Source organism: Enhydra lutris, unplaced genomic scaffold, assembly GCF_002288905.1.
Source record: "Enhydra lutris kenyoni isolate GAN:26980312 unplaced genomic scaffold, ASM228890v2 scaffoldscaffold86, whole genome shotgun sequence".
Lineage (NCBI taxonomy): Eukaryota > Metazoa > Chordata > Mammalia > Carnivora > Mustelidae > Enhydra > Enhydra lutris.
The window spans coordinates 2718756-2730787 of record NW_019154170.1 but is presented as its reverse complement, the minus strand read 5'-3'; the positions used below and the strand labels follow the sequence as shown (position 1 = coordinate 2730787).

Sequence of the window (12032 nt, the reverse complement as noted above, 5' to 3'; positions counted from 1 at the left end):
GGAACGGCACATGCAAAGGCCCTGGGGTGGGATGGTGCCTGGCTCCTGGGGTGTTAGAGGCCGAGCGAGGAGGCTGGTGTGGTTGGAGCAGCTTGATCGAGGGCCATGTGCCAGAGTGTGACCCTAAGTGGGAGGGTTTTGAGTGGGGGAGGGGGGACAGGGTCTGACTGTGTTCGAAGAGGATCTCTTGAGGGCTGTAGGGTCAGGGTTGAGGGCTAGGAGGATGGGATGAGGCAACTGCAGGGCAGAGTGAGAAGCAGGCCAGGGCTGCTTGGGGCGAGTAGAGGGCAGAGTCAAGGATGGCCACCGTGCCCGGCCTGCTTTGCCTGTGTCCGTTGTCCTGCCCACCCCAATGGACTCCTCTCTGAAGGTAGCTCCCTCCTCTTCCTCCTCCAGTCCCTACAGACCGAGAAGGAGGCTCCCCAGGCCTCCCTCGGGGAGGGTCCCTCGGCTGCTCCGCCTTCCAAAAGCGGCCAGAAGACGCGGCCGCTGGTCCCCGAGATGTGCTTTACGGCCAGCGGTGAGAACACGGAGCCCCTCCCCGCCAGCTCCTACATCGGAGACGACGGGACCAGCCTGCTGATCGCCTGCGCCAAGTGTTACCTGCAGGTCCACGCCAGTGAGTGCTGCGGCTGGGCCGGTGGCTGGGGGCGGCCCCTCCCCGAGGGGCTCCCCTGCTTCACCCTCCCTGGCTTGGGTCTGCGGAGCCAGCAGACCCCTTCCCCGGGTTGCCGTCTGGGGGCTGTCACAGGACCTCGCGTCATGAAGTGGCCTTCCGCCTGGCCGAGTCTGACGGTTCCACCGAGGCCTGTCCTCGCCCTGGGCTCTGGCCAGCAGCAGGAAGGAATGCGGTGTCCGTTCCCTCATTTCAGAGTGCCGTGACATTGTCGAACTGTGCACTTTGGGGCAGGAGTCAGATGGGAAAGCTGAAATTTTGGAGTGGTCCAGGGCTCTGATCTCCCACTGCTGTGGGCGACCACCCTCTCCCAGAGCCCGAGGGCCCCACTTGGCCCGAGACGAGAAAGTGGGCATCTGCCCCTTTTCAGGCGTGAGGCGTAGCAGCTGCGAGCTCGAGCTCCCAGGACCGGAAGGAAGCTTCTGGAGCGGTCCGGCTCCGTGGGCCGCCCCGTGGAGGAAGGCGGCTGCAGATCTCCACCAGCCCCTACACAGGCCTGCCCAGAGCTTGTATCGTCCCCGGGCCGGGAGCCTGTTTGCTCTGCCTTGCTGGGTGCAGGCGTGAGACGTGCTCCTGCACCGTTAGGCCCAGGCCTAGCCCACCCTCGGGAGGGGCCTGAGTAGGGCTGTGTGGGCGCGACGGGCCCGAAGGCAGAGGTCTCGACCGGGCCCTGCAGGGAGGTGGAACCCCTCTTCCTCCAGGAGCCCAGCCCCCACTAGGCCTAGAGCTTGGCTCAGTGTCCCCAGGGCTCAGAACAGGGCCGGGCTCCAGCTCTTGCACACTTTGCTGTCCCTCGGGGCCTCTGGGGCACACAGCAGAAGGCTACCTCTCTGCCGCCCTGCTGTCTCCCTGTGTTCCCCCTGGGGCCCTCTGTCTCTGGCCGTGGCCCACTGCAGCCGGCAGAGCCCCTGTTTGCCAGGTGACAGGACCCCAGGTGGCCGAGGGTACTGTCGGATGGTGACCTAGGGCATGGCCTCTTGACCCTCTGCCCCCCACTTCCCCGCCCCTCTGCCCGTTTCTAAACCAGGACCAAGGTCTTAAGCAAACCCACGTCTCCCAGGGCCTCCAGTTTCTGGCTTCCTACGTAGTGACTCTGCCTGAACACAGGGCCCACCCAGCTCAGGTCAGCCGTCTGAACCGCAGGACCGTGAGGCCCACTTTGCACTGCGCGCGCCTGCGTGGCTGCTTCCCCGGCTTGCCGGCCTCCCCTGGCCTGGAGAGCCTGGGCCTCCTCTGCTGGACTGGAGCCAGCAAGGGCTGCCCAGCAGGGGGCCTGCTCGCCTCGCCCTACTTGAGTTCCAAACGCGCGGTTTCCAGACCGTTCTGCTGTGCGCAGTGGCCTGGATTCAGGGAGAGAGTGCAGGGAGAACAGTTGCCCTAAATGCTGCTGCGGAGTTGCAGACGGGCCCTGTGGGCTCCGCGTGCGCCCCGCCTCAGTGGCCCCTCCCCTGTCCTGCAGGCTGCTACGGCATCCGCCCCGAGCTGGTGAACGAAGGCTGGACGTGTTCCCGGTGCACGGCCCACGCCTGGACTGCGGTAACGCCCCCCGCAGCTGGGTGGTGCTCTGGGAGCCCTTGAGGCCTGGGGGTGGGGGGAGCTGGGCCCGGGCCCCGGGGGACCTCAGGCTGGCCGCCTCCCCTGGTCTCGGTTTCCTCAACCTGGACAGTGCGGGGGTGGAGCCCCCCGCCCCGTCCCATCTGCGGCCGCTAGTTGGAACTGGAAGGACGGTGGGCCCCAGGGCAGAGCGGCGGCACCCTGCGCCCCTCACCACGGGATCGTCTGGTTCCCACAGGAGTGCTGTCTCTGCAACCTGCGGGGAGGAGCCCTGCAGATGACGACCGACCGGAGGTGGGTGGCAGGGGCCCCCCCTGGGTGTGTGGCCTCGGGCCCCGAGGAATGCAGGGGGGACCAGGAGGAGCCGCTGGCCCAGAATGCCCCTTAAGGTCCTGTAAGCCCCGCAGGAGCTGTGAGATGGTCCCAGGTCCCGGGGGCGGGGTTCCTCCCGAATCCTGACCCCAGCCTCCCGCCGCAGGTGGATCCACGTGATCTGCGCCATTGCTGTCCCTGAAGCGCGCTTCCTGAACGTGATGGAGCGCCACCCCGTGGACATCAGCGCCATCCCTGAGCAGCGGTGGAAGCTGGTAGGTGCCCCGTGTCTCACCCGGGGGTGCAGGGCGGCCGCTCGGGAGCCGGATGCCATCGAGTCTGGGTTGAAGGTGCCCCAGGTCCCTGGCTTCCGGGGTCTCTGTGCAGAGACGTCTGTGGCCCAGCCAAGCAGCGTGCGCAGCTCGTGCCTTCTGGCGCCCCAGGCTGGTCTGGTTACCAGGAGCTCCGCGCTCTGCCTCCCGGTGCCCCAGCAGTGGTCATGCGGCCAACGGAGCACGGCCTTTTCACCAGGCCGACCGGTCTCGATGCGTACAGAACCGCCACCGCCCGGCCCCTGTGGCCGCCCTTCTGCTCTGTGCGTCCAGGAATTTGACTGTGAGTGGGGTCACACAGGACGTGTGCTTTGGGGCCCGTCCCTGTGGCTGTGTGTGACGTCCTCGAGGTCTGTCTGTGCGGCTTCCGATGGCAGTGTTTGCCTCCTGTGGCTGAGTGATACTCCTTCGTGTGGCCACGCCGCATCCCGATCCGCTCCTCCACTGGTGGACGTGTGGCCGTTTCTGTGTCCCGGCCGCTGCAGATGAGGTTGCTGTGAGCACCGGGAGGCAGATGCCTCCTGGAGATGCTGTTTTCGTTTCCTTTGGGTCAGTCCCTTTGTCGTGGACTTACTGGATTGTGTGGTGGTTCTATTTTTTTAACTTTTTTTTAAAGTCCTCTCTGTAACCCATGTGGGGCTCAAACCCAAAACCCCGAGACGGGGAGTTGCGTGTCCTACCAACGGAGCCAGCCAGGCGCCCCTGCTGGTCGTACGTGACTTCCTGAGGACTCTCCACGCTGTTTTCCCGCGCGGCTGCACCCGTTTGCGCTCCCACCCGCAGCACCGGTGGGAAGGGCTCCCCTTCCCCCGCATCTTCGCCGATGGTAGGGATGATTTGAGCTGTCCTGGTCTTGCGGGAGGTGAGGCCGCATCTCAGTGCGGCTAGGGTTGCTTTCCCTGCGGTGAGAGACGGTGAGCGTCTTTCCATGTGCCGTTGGCCACCTGTCTGTGCGCCTTCTGTGGAAAAATTCCGGTTTACGTCCTTTGCTAATTTTTAACTCGGGGGTTGCTTTTCTTCGCCGTGGAGTTGTAGGAATTCCATAGCTGGCCCCGCCGATGCACATGGTCCTTCCTTCTACGAGGAGGACCCAGCTAGCCTCGGGCGGAGTGTGGCCTCAAGGGGCTTGCGCCTCCTCCTCGCCAGTGGTGGTCCCCCTGGGGCAGTAGCCAGACTGGGCAGAGCGTGACTGAGCAAACCACTGGCCTGCCGCGCGACGCCGGACGGATCCCTTGACCCTTGTGGGCCTTGGCCTTCCCGTCTGTACACTGGGCCGCTCGTGGCCACCTGTGTGGCCTCCTCATGGCTCGCATGAACTGGGCCTGACCATCCAGCGCGGGGTCAAGCCATCTGCGGCCCAGCTCCTGCTCTCAGGCCTGTCCTTGCCCTGCCTGGTGAGCTCTGCTGTGATACTGTGTGCGGGGGCGTGACACCCAGGGGCGTGTCTCGTGGCCTCCGACAGCATCCAGCGGCTTTTCCCCCTGGTTTTCCCCAAGCCTGGGGCACCCCAGCTGTTCCTTGGGGCCGAGGGCAGGCACGTGGTAGAGCGGGCTTCAACCAAGGGAGTCCCTTGGGGGTGTGGTGCTCAGAGCCCAAAGGCGTGGGGCCCTCTGGCATGGTCAAGTGGGCAGCCGGAGGGAGCCCGCGTGGGAGGGGCGGGGCGCCTTGGCCGTGGAGCAGGGGTGGCCAGCTCTGGTCCCGCCAGGTGCGGAGGGGTGACGAGGAAGAGGCCGCAGCCGGCGGGGGCTCCTGCAGGAGCTCGGGCGTAAAAGGCTCCGTTATTCAGGTGGGTGAGGGTGCGGCGCGGCGCCCGTGGCAGGCCGCCCTCCCAGACGCTTTGTGGATCATCTGACGTCTGCAGTTTGCGGCCTCTGCGCTGCCGGCACTTGTAACGATGCATTAAAAATCCTTTTACGCGAGGCTCACTTGTGCTGCCTGACGGAGCCTCGCAAGGAAGCCGCAGTTAACTCCTGCTTGCCCGGCCGCCCTGGCCGCAGGCTCAGGGACGGCCACTCCTGGTCCCCATCTGTCCGTCTGTCTCCAGGACTACCTGGCCTCCAGCCCTGGGCACTGCGGGGTCCTGGCTAGCAGAGTGGCCTAAACGCACGTTACCTGTTGGGTTCGCCAGATCGTCACCCACACTCGCCCTCATCACCAGGCTGGGCTGGTCCCCGGAGGAACGTTGGAGTCCGGTGGGGACTCCCGAGGGGGAAGGATCAGCCTGTGAGAGTGGTAGAGGCCAGGCTGGTGGGGGCCAGACACTTTGGATCCGTTCTGCTCCCTTGCCGGCCCGGCTTTGAGGTGGAGGGCTCATGTCCACACAAGGACGCTGGGCAGGCGCAGGGGAGTGGGTATGAGGGGCGGGCTGAGGACGTGGGACCTGGTGTGTGTGTTTTCGGGGGGTCTGCGGGTGGAGCACCCTCCCTGGCCAGCGTCATCCCCCCCACAGTGGCCCGCAGCTCCCCCACACCGCTGCTCTCCACTGACATCTGCTGCCCCCCTGCACCCCCTTCCCACCCAGCACCGGGGGTCCTGCCAGGTGGCGGGGGCGGGAGGGCCTGGCCCTTGTTCTAACGGATGCAGAAACTCAGAGCAAGGAGTTGCCACCCATGGGCTGAAATGCCTTGTGCTGTCAGCCTGGCCGCGGGTTCTTCTGGCTCTCCATGGTGGGGTCCGGCCAGGCAGCGGTGGGCACAGCAAGGCTGCTCGGGGCCCCACTGGCTTGGTGGCGGGACCCCCGCTCCCTGCCCTGGGGCTGCCGCATGTCTTCTTGCCTTCCCACCTGTGCGAGGAGGCCCAGTCCTGGAGGGTTAACGCCGCTCCCGCCTGCGGTGTCCGCGCGTGTCCCCGCAGGCTGGCGGGGATTAGGTATTGACAGTTTAATAACGAGATCTCATTGCCATCGATCGGTGCTGGGCGCACTCCTGCGGCGCCCTTTGCTGAGCTGCTTATCTGGCTTTTGAACATGGTTTACAGAGCAATAAAGGCCTGCTGAGTAAATGCTCAGAGTGACGGCGCGGGGACCGTTGCAGGGGTGCTGTCCCACAGTGTGTGCCCGGTGAGGGGGGGGTGAGGAGCTCCCTCGTGGAGGAGGCCACTCCACGGTGCCCTATATTGAAAATTGAGGTAGAATTCCTTATTTTCAAGTACACAGTTCAGTAGCTTTTTTAATACGTTCCCAGAGTTGGGCAACTATGGCCAGTATTTAGTTCCAGAACATTCCATCTACCCAAGAGGAAGTCCCATCCCCATCAGCTGTCACCTCCCCTCCCCCAGCCCCCGGCCTACACGAGCCCCCTTCCCATCCGTGGAGGAGCCTGGTCTGGGCATGTCACGTGCATGGACTCATACCCCGTGTGGCCTCCTGCGTCTGGTTCTCTTCCTGAGTGTCATGGGCTCGGGGTCCGTCCCCGGGACGGCGCGTGGGGGCCTCGCTCGGGCGGCTCAGGGACGTGTGTGTGGCTGGCTCCTCAGTGCCTGTCCCAGGCAGCCCTGCAGAGAGGGCGTGTGGAAAAGACTCCAGAAGTGTTCCCGGGGGAGGCCCCAGCTCGGTTTGGGGGACTCTCCACCAAGGGCGAGACCCCCGGCCACCACGCGGCGCTCTGCGGGCTTTGCCCTCCGTGCCTCCCCCTTGCCCACCGCGGGGGCCGCTGCCTTGCCGCCCTGGGTGCCGAGGGCCTTTCCGGGGAGACTCCCAGCCCCGTTTCCTCTGCTGCTGTCCCCCCAGAAGTGCGTGTACTGCCGGAAGCGGATGAAGAAGGTGTCGGGCGCCTGCATCCAGTGCTCGTGCGAGCACTGCTCCACCTCCTTCCACGTGACCTGTGCCCACGCCGCCGGGGTCCTCATGGAGCCGGACGACTGGCCCTACGTCGTCTCCATCACCTGCTTCAAGCACAAGTCAGGGGGCCACCCCGTGAGTGCCCTGCCCGCCCCCCCCCCACCCGGCAGCCGCCGCCCGCGTGCTGATGCAGCCCTGTCCCCCCCCCGCCCCCAGGCCCAGTTCCTGAGGGCCGTGTCCTTGGGCCAGACGGTCATCACCAAGAACCGCAACGGGCTCTACTACCGCTGCCGGGTCATCGGCTCCAGCGCGCAGACCTTCTATGAGGTGAACTTCGACGACGGGTCCTACAGCGACAACCTGTACCCGGAGAGCATCACTGTGAGCGGCGCGGGGAAGGGGAGCACGGGCGAGGGGAGGGGGCCCCCCACTCTGCAGGGTGGGTTCTGCACACACACAGCGGAGGGCGGTCAGTTCCAGACAGGCCCTCAGCCTGGGGGCCCCTGTGCCCACACGGCGACCATGAGAGTTTGGGCCTGGCCCGCCACCGCACTCCTCGCTGCCAGCACCGGCCCTTAGACGGGTGAGCGTGCCCAGCGCGGTGTGGGGGCCGCCGGCTGCCCCCCCCAGCAGGCCAGGGCACCCGGGGCCTCACCGCCCACCACCTTCTTCCCCTGCAGAGCAGGGACTGCGTCCGGCTGGGACCCCCGCCCGAGGGGGAGTTTGTGGAGCTGCGGTGGGCAGACGGCAACATGTACAAGGCCAGGTTCATTTCCTCCGTGACGAGCCACGTCTACCAGGTGAGCGGGGCCCTGCTCTGCGGGCGGTGAGGGGGGCGGGGGGCCCTGGCCAGTTCCTGCCCGGCCGGCGTATATGGTCAGGCCTCGTTACACCTGGGAGCTGGGGGTCTCGGTTGGCCGCCGTTTTCCCCAGAGAGACGTCTTCGGTTGTGCGTGTGGGAGATGACAGACATAACGTGAATTTACTGTGTTAAAAAGCATTTTTAAGCATAAGGTTCAGTGCCCCTGATTATTTTTTTTAACCCGGATGGTTGCGAGTTTCTTCTCACGATGGTGGGAGAGAAATGACTTAGTAGCCGGTGGTCTTGGAGGAGGGTCACCTGCATTCCAGCCGCCTAAGTCGACGGCCGCTCGTCCTCGGCCGGTCCGCACTCTCCGTGTGTGCCAGCCCCCAAAGCTCTTCATACCGCACCCCTGTACACCCCGTGCCTCCTGCCCTTCCTCGACAATGGGGGCGCCCCTCGGGAGGCAGCAGGTGCCTGACGCCTGCTGCCCTTTGCAGGTGGAGTTTGAGGACGGGTCCCAGCTGACGGTGAAGCGTGGGGACATCTTCACCCTGGATGAGGAACTCCCCAAGAGGGTCCGGTCGCGGCTGGTAAGTGGCCCCCGAAGCCCTCGGTGGTCCTCAGGGAAGCAGCCCTTCTGAAAGGCCTCAACCTCCCCTTCGTCCTGCTCCCCGGGAGGGCACCTGGTCAGTGGCAGGAAGGACGGGTTCCAGGGCCGGTGACCGCCGCACCAGCGGGAGGCAGACCCGCAGGAGCCCAGCCCCAGGCCATTGTGCTCGCCGTGGCTACTTGAATACAGATCCGGGCCCAGCGCTGGCGGCGCAGGCACACGCTTCGGCAGAGCTCATCCCTTTTCAAAGGGAACAGCGAGTCCCAGGGTTGAGAAACAGTCACTGGCCTTTTCTCCCAGGCCTTCTGCGCTTGTTTTTCTGAAGTGTGTAATCCAAAGGCAAGGTTCTGGGGCGCGGGCAGCCGTGGCGGTCAGTGAATGAGCTCCAAGTCCGAGCGGGGACGGGTGCGGGTCTGACCGCTGACCTCCGACTGGAGGTTCCCGTGGGGAAGGATGAGGCTTGCCAGACACAGCGAGGCCGGGCTGCTCCTCGTGGCCACCATCTGGCGGGACAAACCGGGCGCAGGCCGCCCGCTCTCCCTGGGGCTGGTGGCTGCCCGCCTGCCGGGAGGCACACACGCAGGACTGGGGGTTCACGCAGAGGCAGAAGCGCCGAGCAGCCACCCCTGGTCACCACCCAGTGTCACTCTCAGAAGGTCCCTGGGAGAGGGAGCCCCCGGGTCAGTCTCTCGGGGCTGCTGTAACAAAGCCCCACTTCTGGGGGCTTACGGTACAGGCGGCATTTCTCACGGTTCTGAAGGCCGCATGTCTGAGGTCAAGGCGTGGGCAGAGTTGGTGGCAGGGGACCATGACTTCCGATTCACAGACGCCTCCTCCTGGTGTCCTCTCGTGGCCAGAGGGAGAGGGAGAGCTCCAGGGGGTCCTTTTGCTTTAAGGGCACTGGCCTCGTTGCCAAGGACCCCCCCCCTCCTGCTGCCGGCACCTCGGGGCCCAGCCCCGGACAGATGATGGGGGGACACAGACCTCGGGCCTGCGACCTGCCGCCCACTAACCGCTGTGCTGTCTGGTGTCCTGCAGTCGCTCAGCACGGGGGCGCCGCAGGAGACCGCCTTCTCGGGGGAGGACGTGAAGGCCGCCAAGCGCCCGCGGGTGGGCACCCCGCGGGCCCCCGAGGACTCAGGGCGGAACCCGGACTACCTGGCATTCATGGAGAGCCTCCTGCAGGCGCAGTGTCGGCCCGGGGCCCCGTTCTAGGACAGCCAGCCACCCGGCAACCCCTCGGCCCAGCAAGGCAGGCGGTGGCGGGCCCTGGCGTTTGCTTGCTGTGAATTCCTGTCCTCGCCTCCCCCGGCCCCGAGAGGCTACCTCCGCGCGCGGCTGCCCCGCTCCACGGCGACAGGAGCGAGCAGGACGCCGGCGCGCGGCCCGGACTCAGGGAGCAGGGCCACGCGGGCTCTGGGGGGTCCGGCCGGGGACTTGCCACCCTCCCCCCACGACTCAGATCCGTAAACCATGTAAGCTCTTCTTCTCGAAAAGGTGCTACTGCATTGCCTGCCTCCTGAGCAGCCTTTGAGATTGTGACTTGTGTACAGACATCACCTTTGTGAGGCTCTTTCTAGAAATACCTATTGTTTAAAAAAAAAAAACCTGAGAAAAAAAGGAAAACGAAGAAAAGGAAAAAAATCCCCAAAGTTGTTTTCTAGATTTGTGGCTTTAACAATTAAGCAAAACGAAACAAAAATGTTCTTTTTCTCAGAACCAAGATACACCGAGGGAGATAAAAGCATCTCGTTTTGTTTGTTTGTTTGTTTGTCGTTGTTTTAAAACCTCGCTTGTCTCCGCAAGCAGCAGGGAGGCCCGGGCAGGGCGACGGGGCGGCATGGTCGCGGGCCTGGCCCTTGTCTCCCCATGACTTGGCCAAGGTCTGGGCGGCTGGTACCGCCTCCTCGGCCCGCGCCATGACTCCGTGCCAACAGGAGGAGGCCGGCCGCGCGCTTTGGAGGCGACCGTGGTCGTGGGGGTCCAGGAGTCCCCCTCCAGTCCACGCACACCGTCACAGAATAAACACTCTCTCCTCTGGTTTGCTTCTTCGCCTGGTGAGAACCCACCGCATGGCTGAGGCCTCCAGTGTTTGCAGAAGGGCTAGGTGCCCACAGAGTGTCCCCAGCACCGCCCGGGGGCCCTCCTGTCGCCCTCCTCCCGCCGGGTGGGTGGCTGGCTGCCTGTAGCCTGCTGGGGAGGGATGACGCGGGGCCATGCAGGCCTCCGGGTGGCCTGAGTCTGGCTGTTTCCCTGTGCGGGCAAGGCCTGTATCCCCGGGCTCTGGCCACCCAGGCGCCCCCCTGGCCCCCCGCGTTGGCTGCTGTCGCGTGCAGAGGGGCTCACACCTTGGACCCTGAGGGGCCAGTGGCACCCTGTGTCCCATTGGGAAGCGTGGATTTGTGCGTCTTGGGGGGCAGCCGGAGAGAACCAGACCCGCCTCCGGAGAGCTGGAGGTTGGATTTATGAGAGCGTGCCTGCGAGGGGCTTGGGAACCCCCCGCCCCCTGCCCCGGGGAGCCTTTCCCGTTGTGGGAGGGCCCCTGCTGTCCTGCCCAGGGACCGACAGCATAATTTTGCTTGTGTAAAAAAAAAAAATTAAAAATTAAAAAAAAAGAGTGTTCTGATGGTTGCCAGGCCAGAAAGAACTATTATAAGGAGAACGGAAAGAATGTAAATGAGCCGGGAACCTTTCATTTGCTTGGTGGGGGGGCGGGGGGCAGGTGCCCTGGAGCGGGGCGGGGGCGGGAGGCCCGGAGGGGAGTCAGCCGGGATGTGGGGGTTTCCCCGCCCAGACGCGGCACTGTGTTCATATGTAGTTTGAAAATGCTATTTATATTGTACAGAGAACAAAAAGCGGGCTGGCCCTCTGGGTCGGGGGTGGGGGGGCCAGACCCAGGGGGTCTTTCTGGGTCTAGGGTGACATGCAGACAGGCCGCGGCTCAACAGGGGAGACGCACATTTCCCTGCAAAGGTATATCCGTGTCTATGTACAAAAACGAAAAACAAAAAACCCATCCACTCTGATTTTTCTCCCACCCGAGATTAAGGATGCGCTGTATTTTTGCCTAATTTCCCCTGCCTCTAGGTTCATAATGAATTAAAGGCTCGTGAGCACTGCGAATTACAGCTCGCTGTCGTGGCGGTGTCTTCATTTCTGGGTGGGGGCCGGCAGGCGGCGGGGAGGGGGGTGGTCCTGGGCCACCTGCTCCCAGACGGAGCCAGGGGAGGCCGTCCCTGGGGGATGCAGGGTGGGAATGCGGTCTCGGCTCCCGCTTGTGGCCTCCTGACGGGGCCCGTTCCTTCCCCAGCCCGTGTCTGTCTGTCTGCCCTCCGCTCGTGTTCCCGCCGACCCCTTGCCGGAAGCTGTCGGGCTCCACTCACAGGCAGGCTGGGGGCAGCTGTGGCCGGCGCAGAGGGTCCCCTTTGAAAGACAGTCAGTCCCTGCTTGTCTGGGGCCAGTGGCCACCCTCCCACTGCCCTTCTGACTGCCCAGTTCCGGGAGCGTCTGAGCCAAGAGCCCGCCTAGACCGTGGGGTCTCCCAGGCTTGGGATGCGATGGGGCCCTTTCCCTTCATGAGTGACAAATCCTGGGCCTGTGGCACGGGTGAGGTGGGTCTGATCCCTGTCCTTATGGAGCCAGCAGGACTGGGAGAGGCAGCCAGTAGGTATGGCTCTTCTGGTGACGTAGAAAGAGCAGAACAGGGAGAAAGGTGCTATGTTCACACGGGTTGTCCTGAAGGAGATGGTGGAGTGTGGCAGGCGGCGTCTGTGAACGCCCTGGGGCAGCTCTGGGCCTGGCCTGCTGGAGGCTCATGTGGCTGGAGCAGAGCCGGTGAGAGCGAGACTGAGGAGGGGAGGACAGAGAGGAGATGGGGACGGGTAGTGCAGGGCCTTAGGGACCCCACGGAGGACTTGGGCTTTGACCTTGAGGGAGGAGGGAGCCCTGAAGGGCAGAGGGCAGGG

The 12032-nt window shown here is 64.7% G+C and overlaps 1 protein-coding gene across 2 annotated transcripts in view; it reads left to right on the top strand.

Moving 5' to 3' along the window:
• Positions 1 to 11197, top strand: part of LOC111161727 (lysine demethylase 4B) — a 98445-nt gene extending 87248 nt beyond the window's left edge. For both annotated transcript variants that reach the window (XM_022525606.1, XM_022525607.1), the window contains 9 exons: positions 397 to 619; positions 2136 to 2212; positions 2469 to 2524; positions 2709 to 2817; positions 6602 to 6787; positions 6869 to 7033; positions 7333 to 7452; positions 7955 to 8047; positions 9106 to 11197. In XM_022525606.1, coding sequence (XP_022381314.1) covers positions 397 to 619; positions 2136 to 2212; positions 2469 to 2524; positions 2709 to 2817; positions 6602 to 6787; positions 6869 to 7033; positions 7333 to 7452; positions 7955 to 8047; positions 9106 to 9282 — 1206 coding nt within the window. In that variant the 3' untranslated portion in view covers positions 9283 to 11197. The remainder of the gene's footprint in view (positions 1 to 396; positions 620 to 2135; positions 2213 to 2468; positions 2525 to 2708; positions 2818 to 6601; positions 6788 to 6868; positions 7034 to 7332; positions 7453 to 7954; positions 8048 to 9105) is intronic.
• Positions 11198 to 12032: the final 835 nt, after the last annotated feature.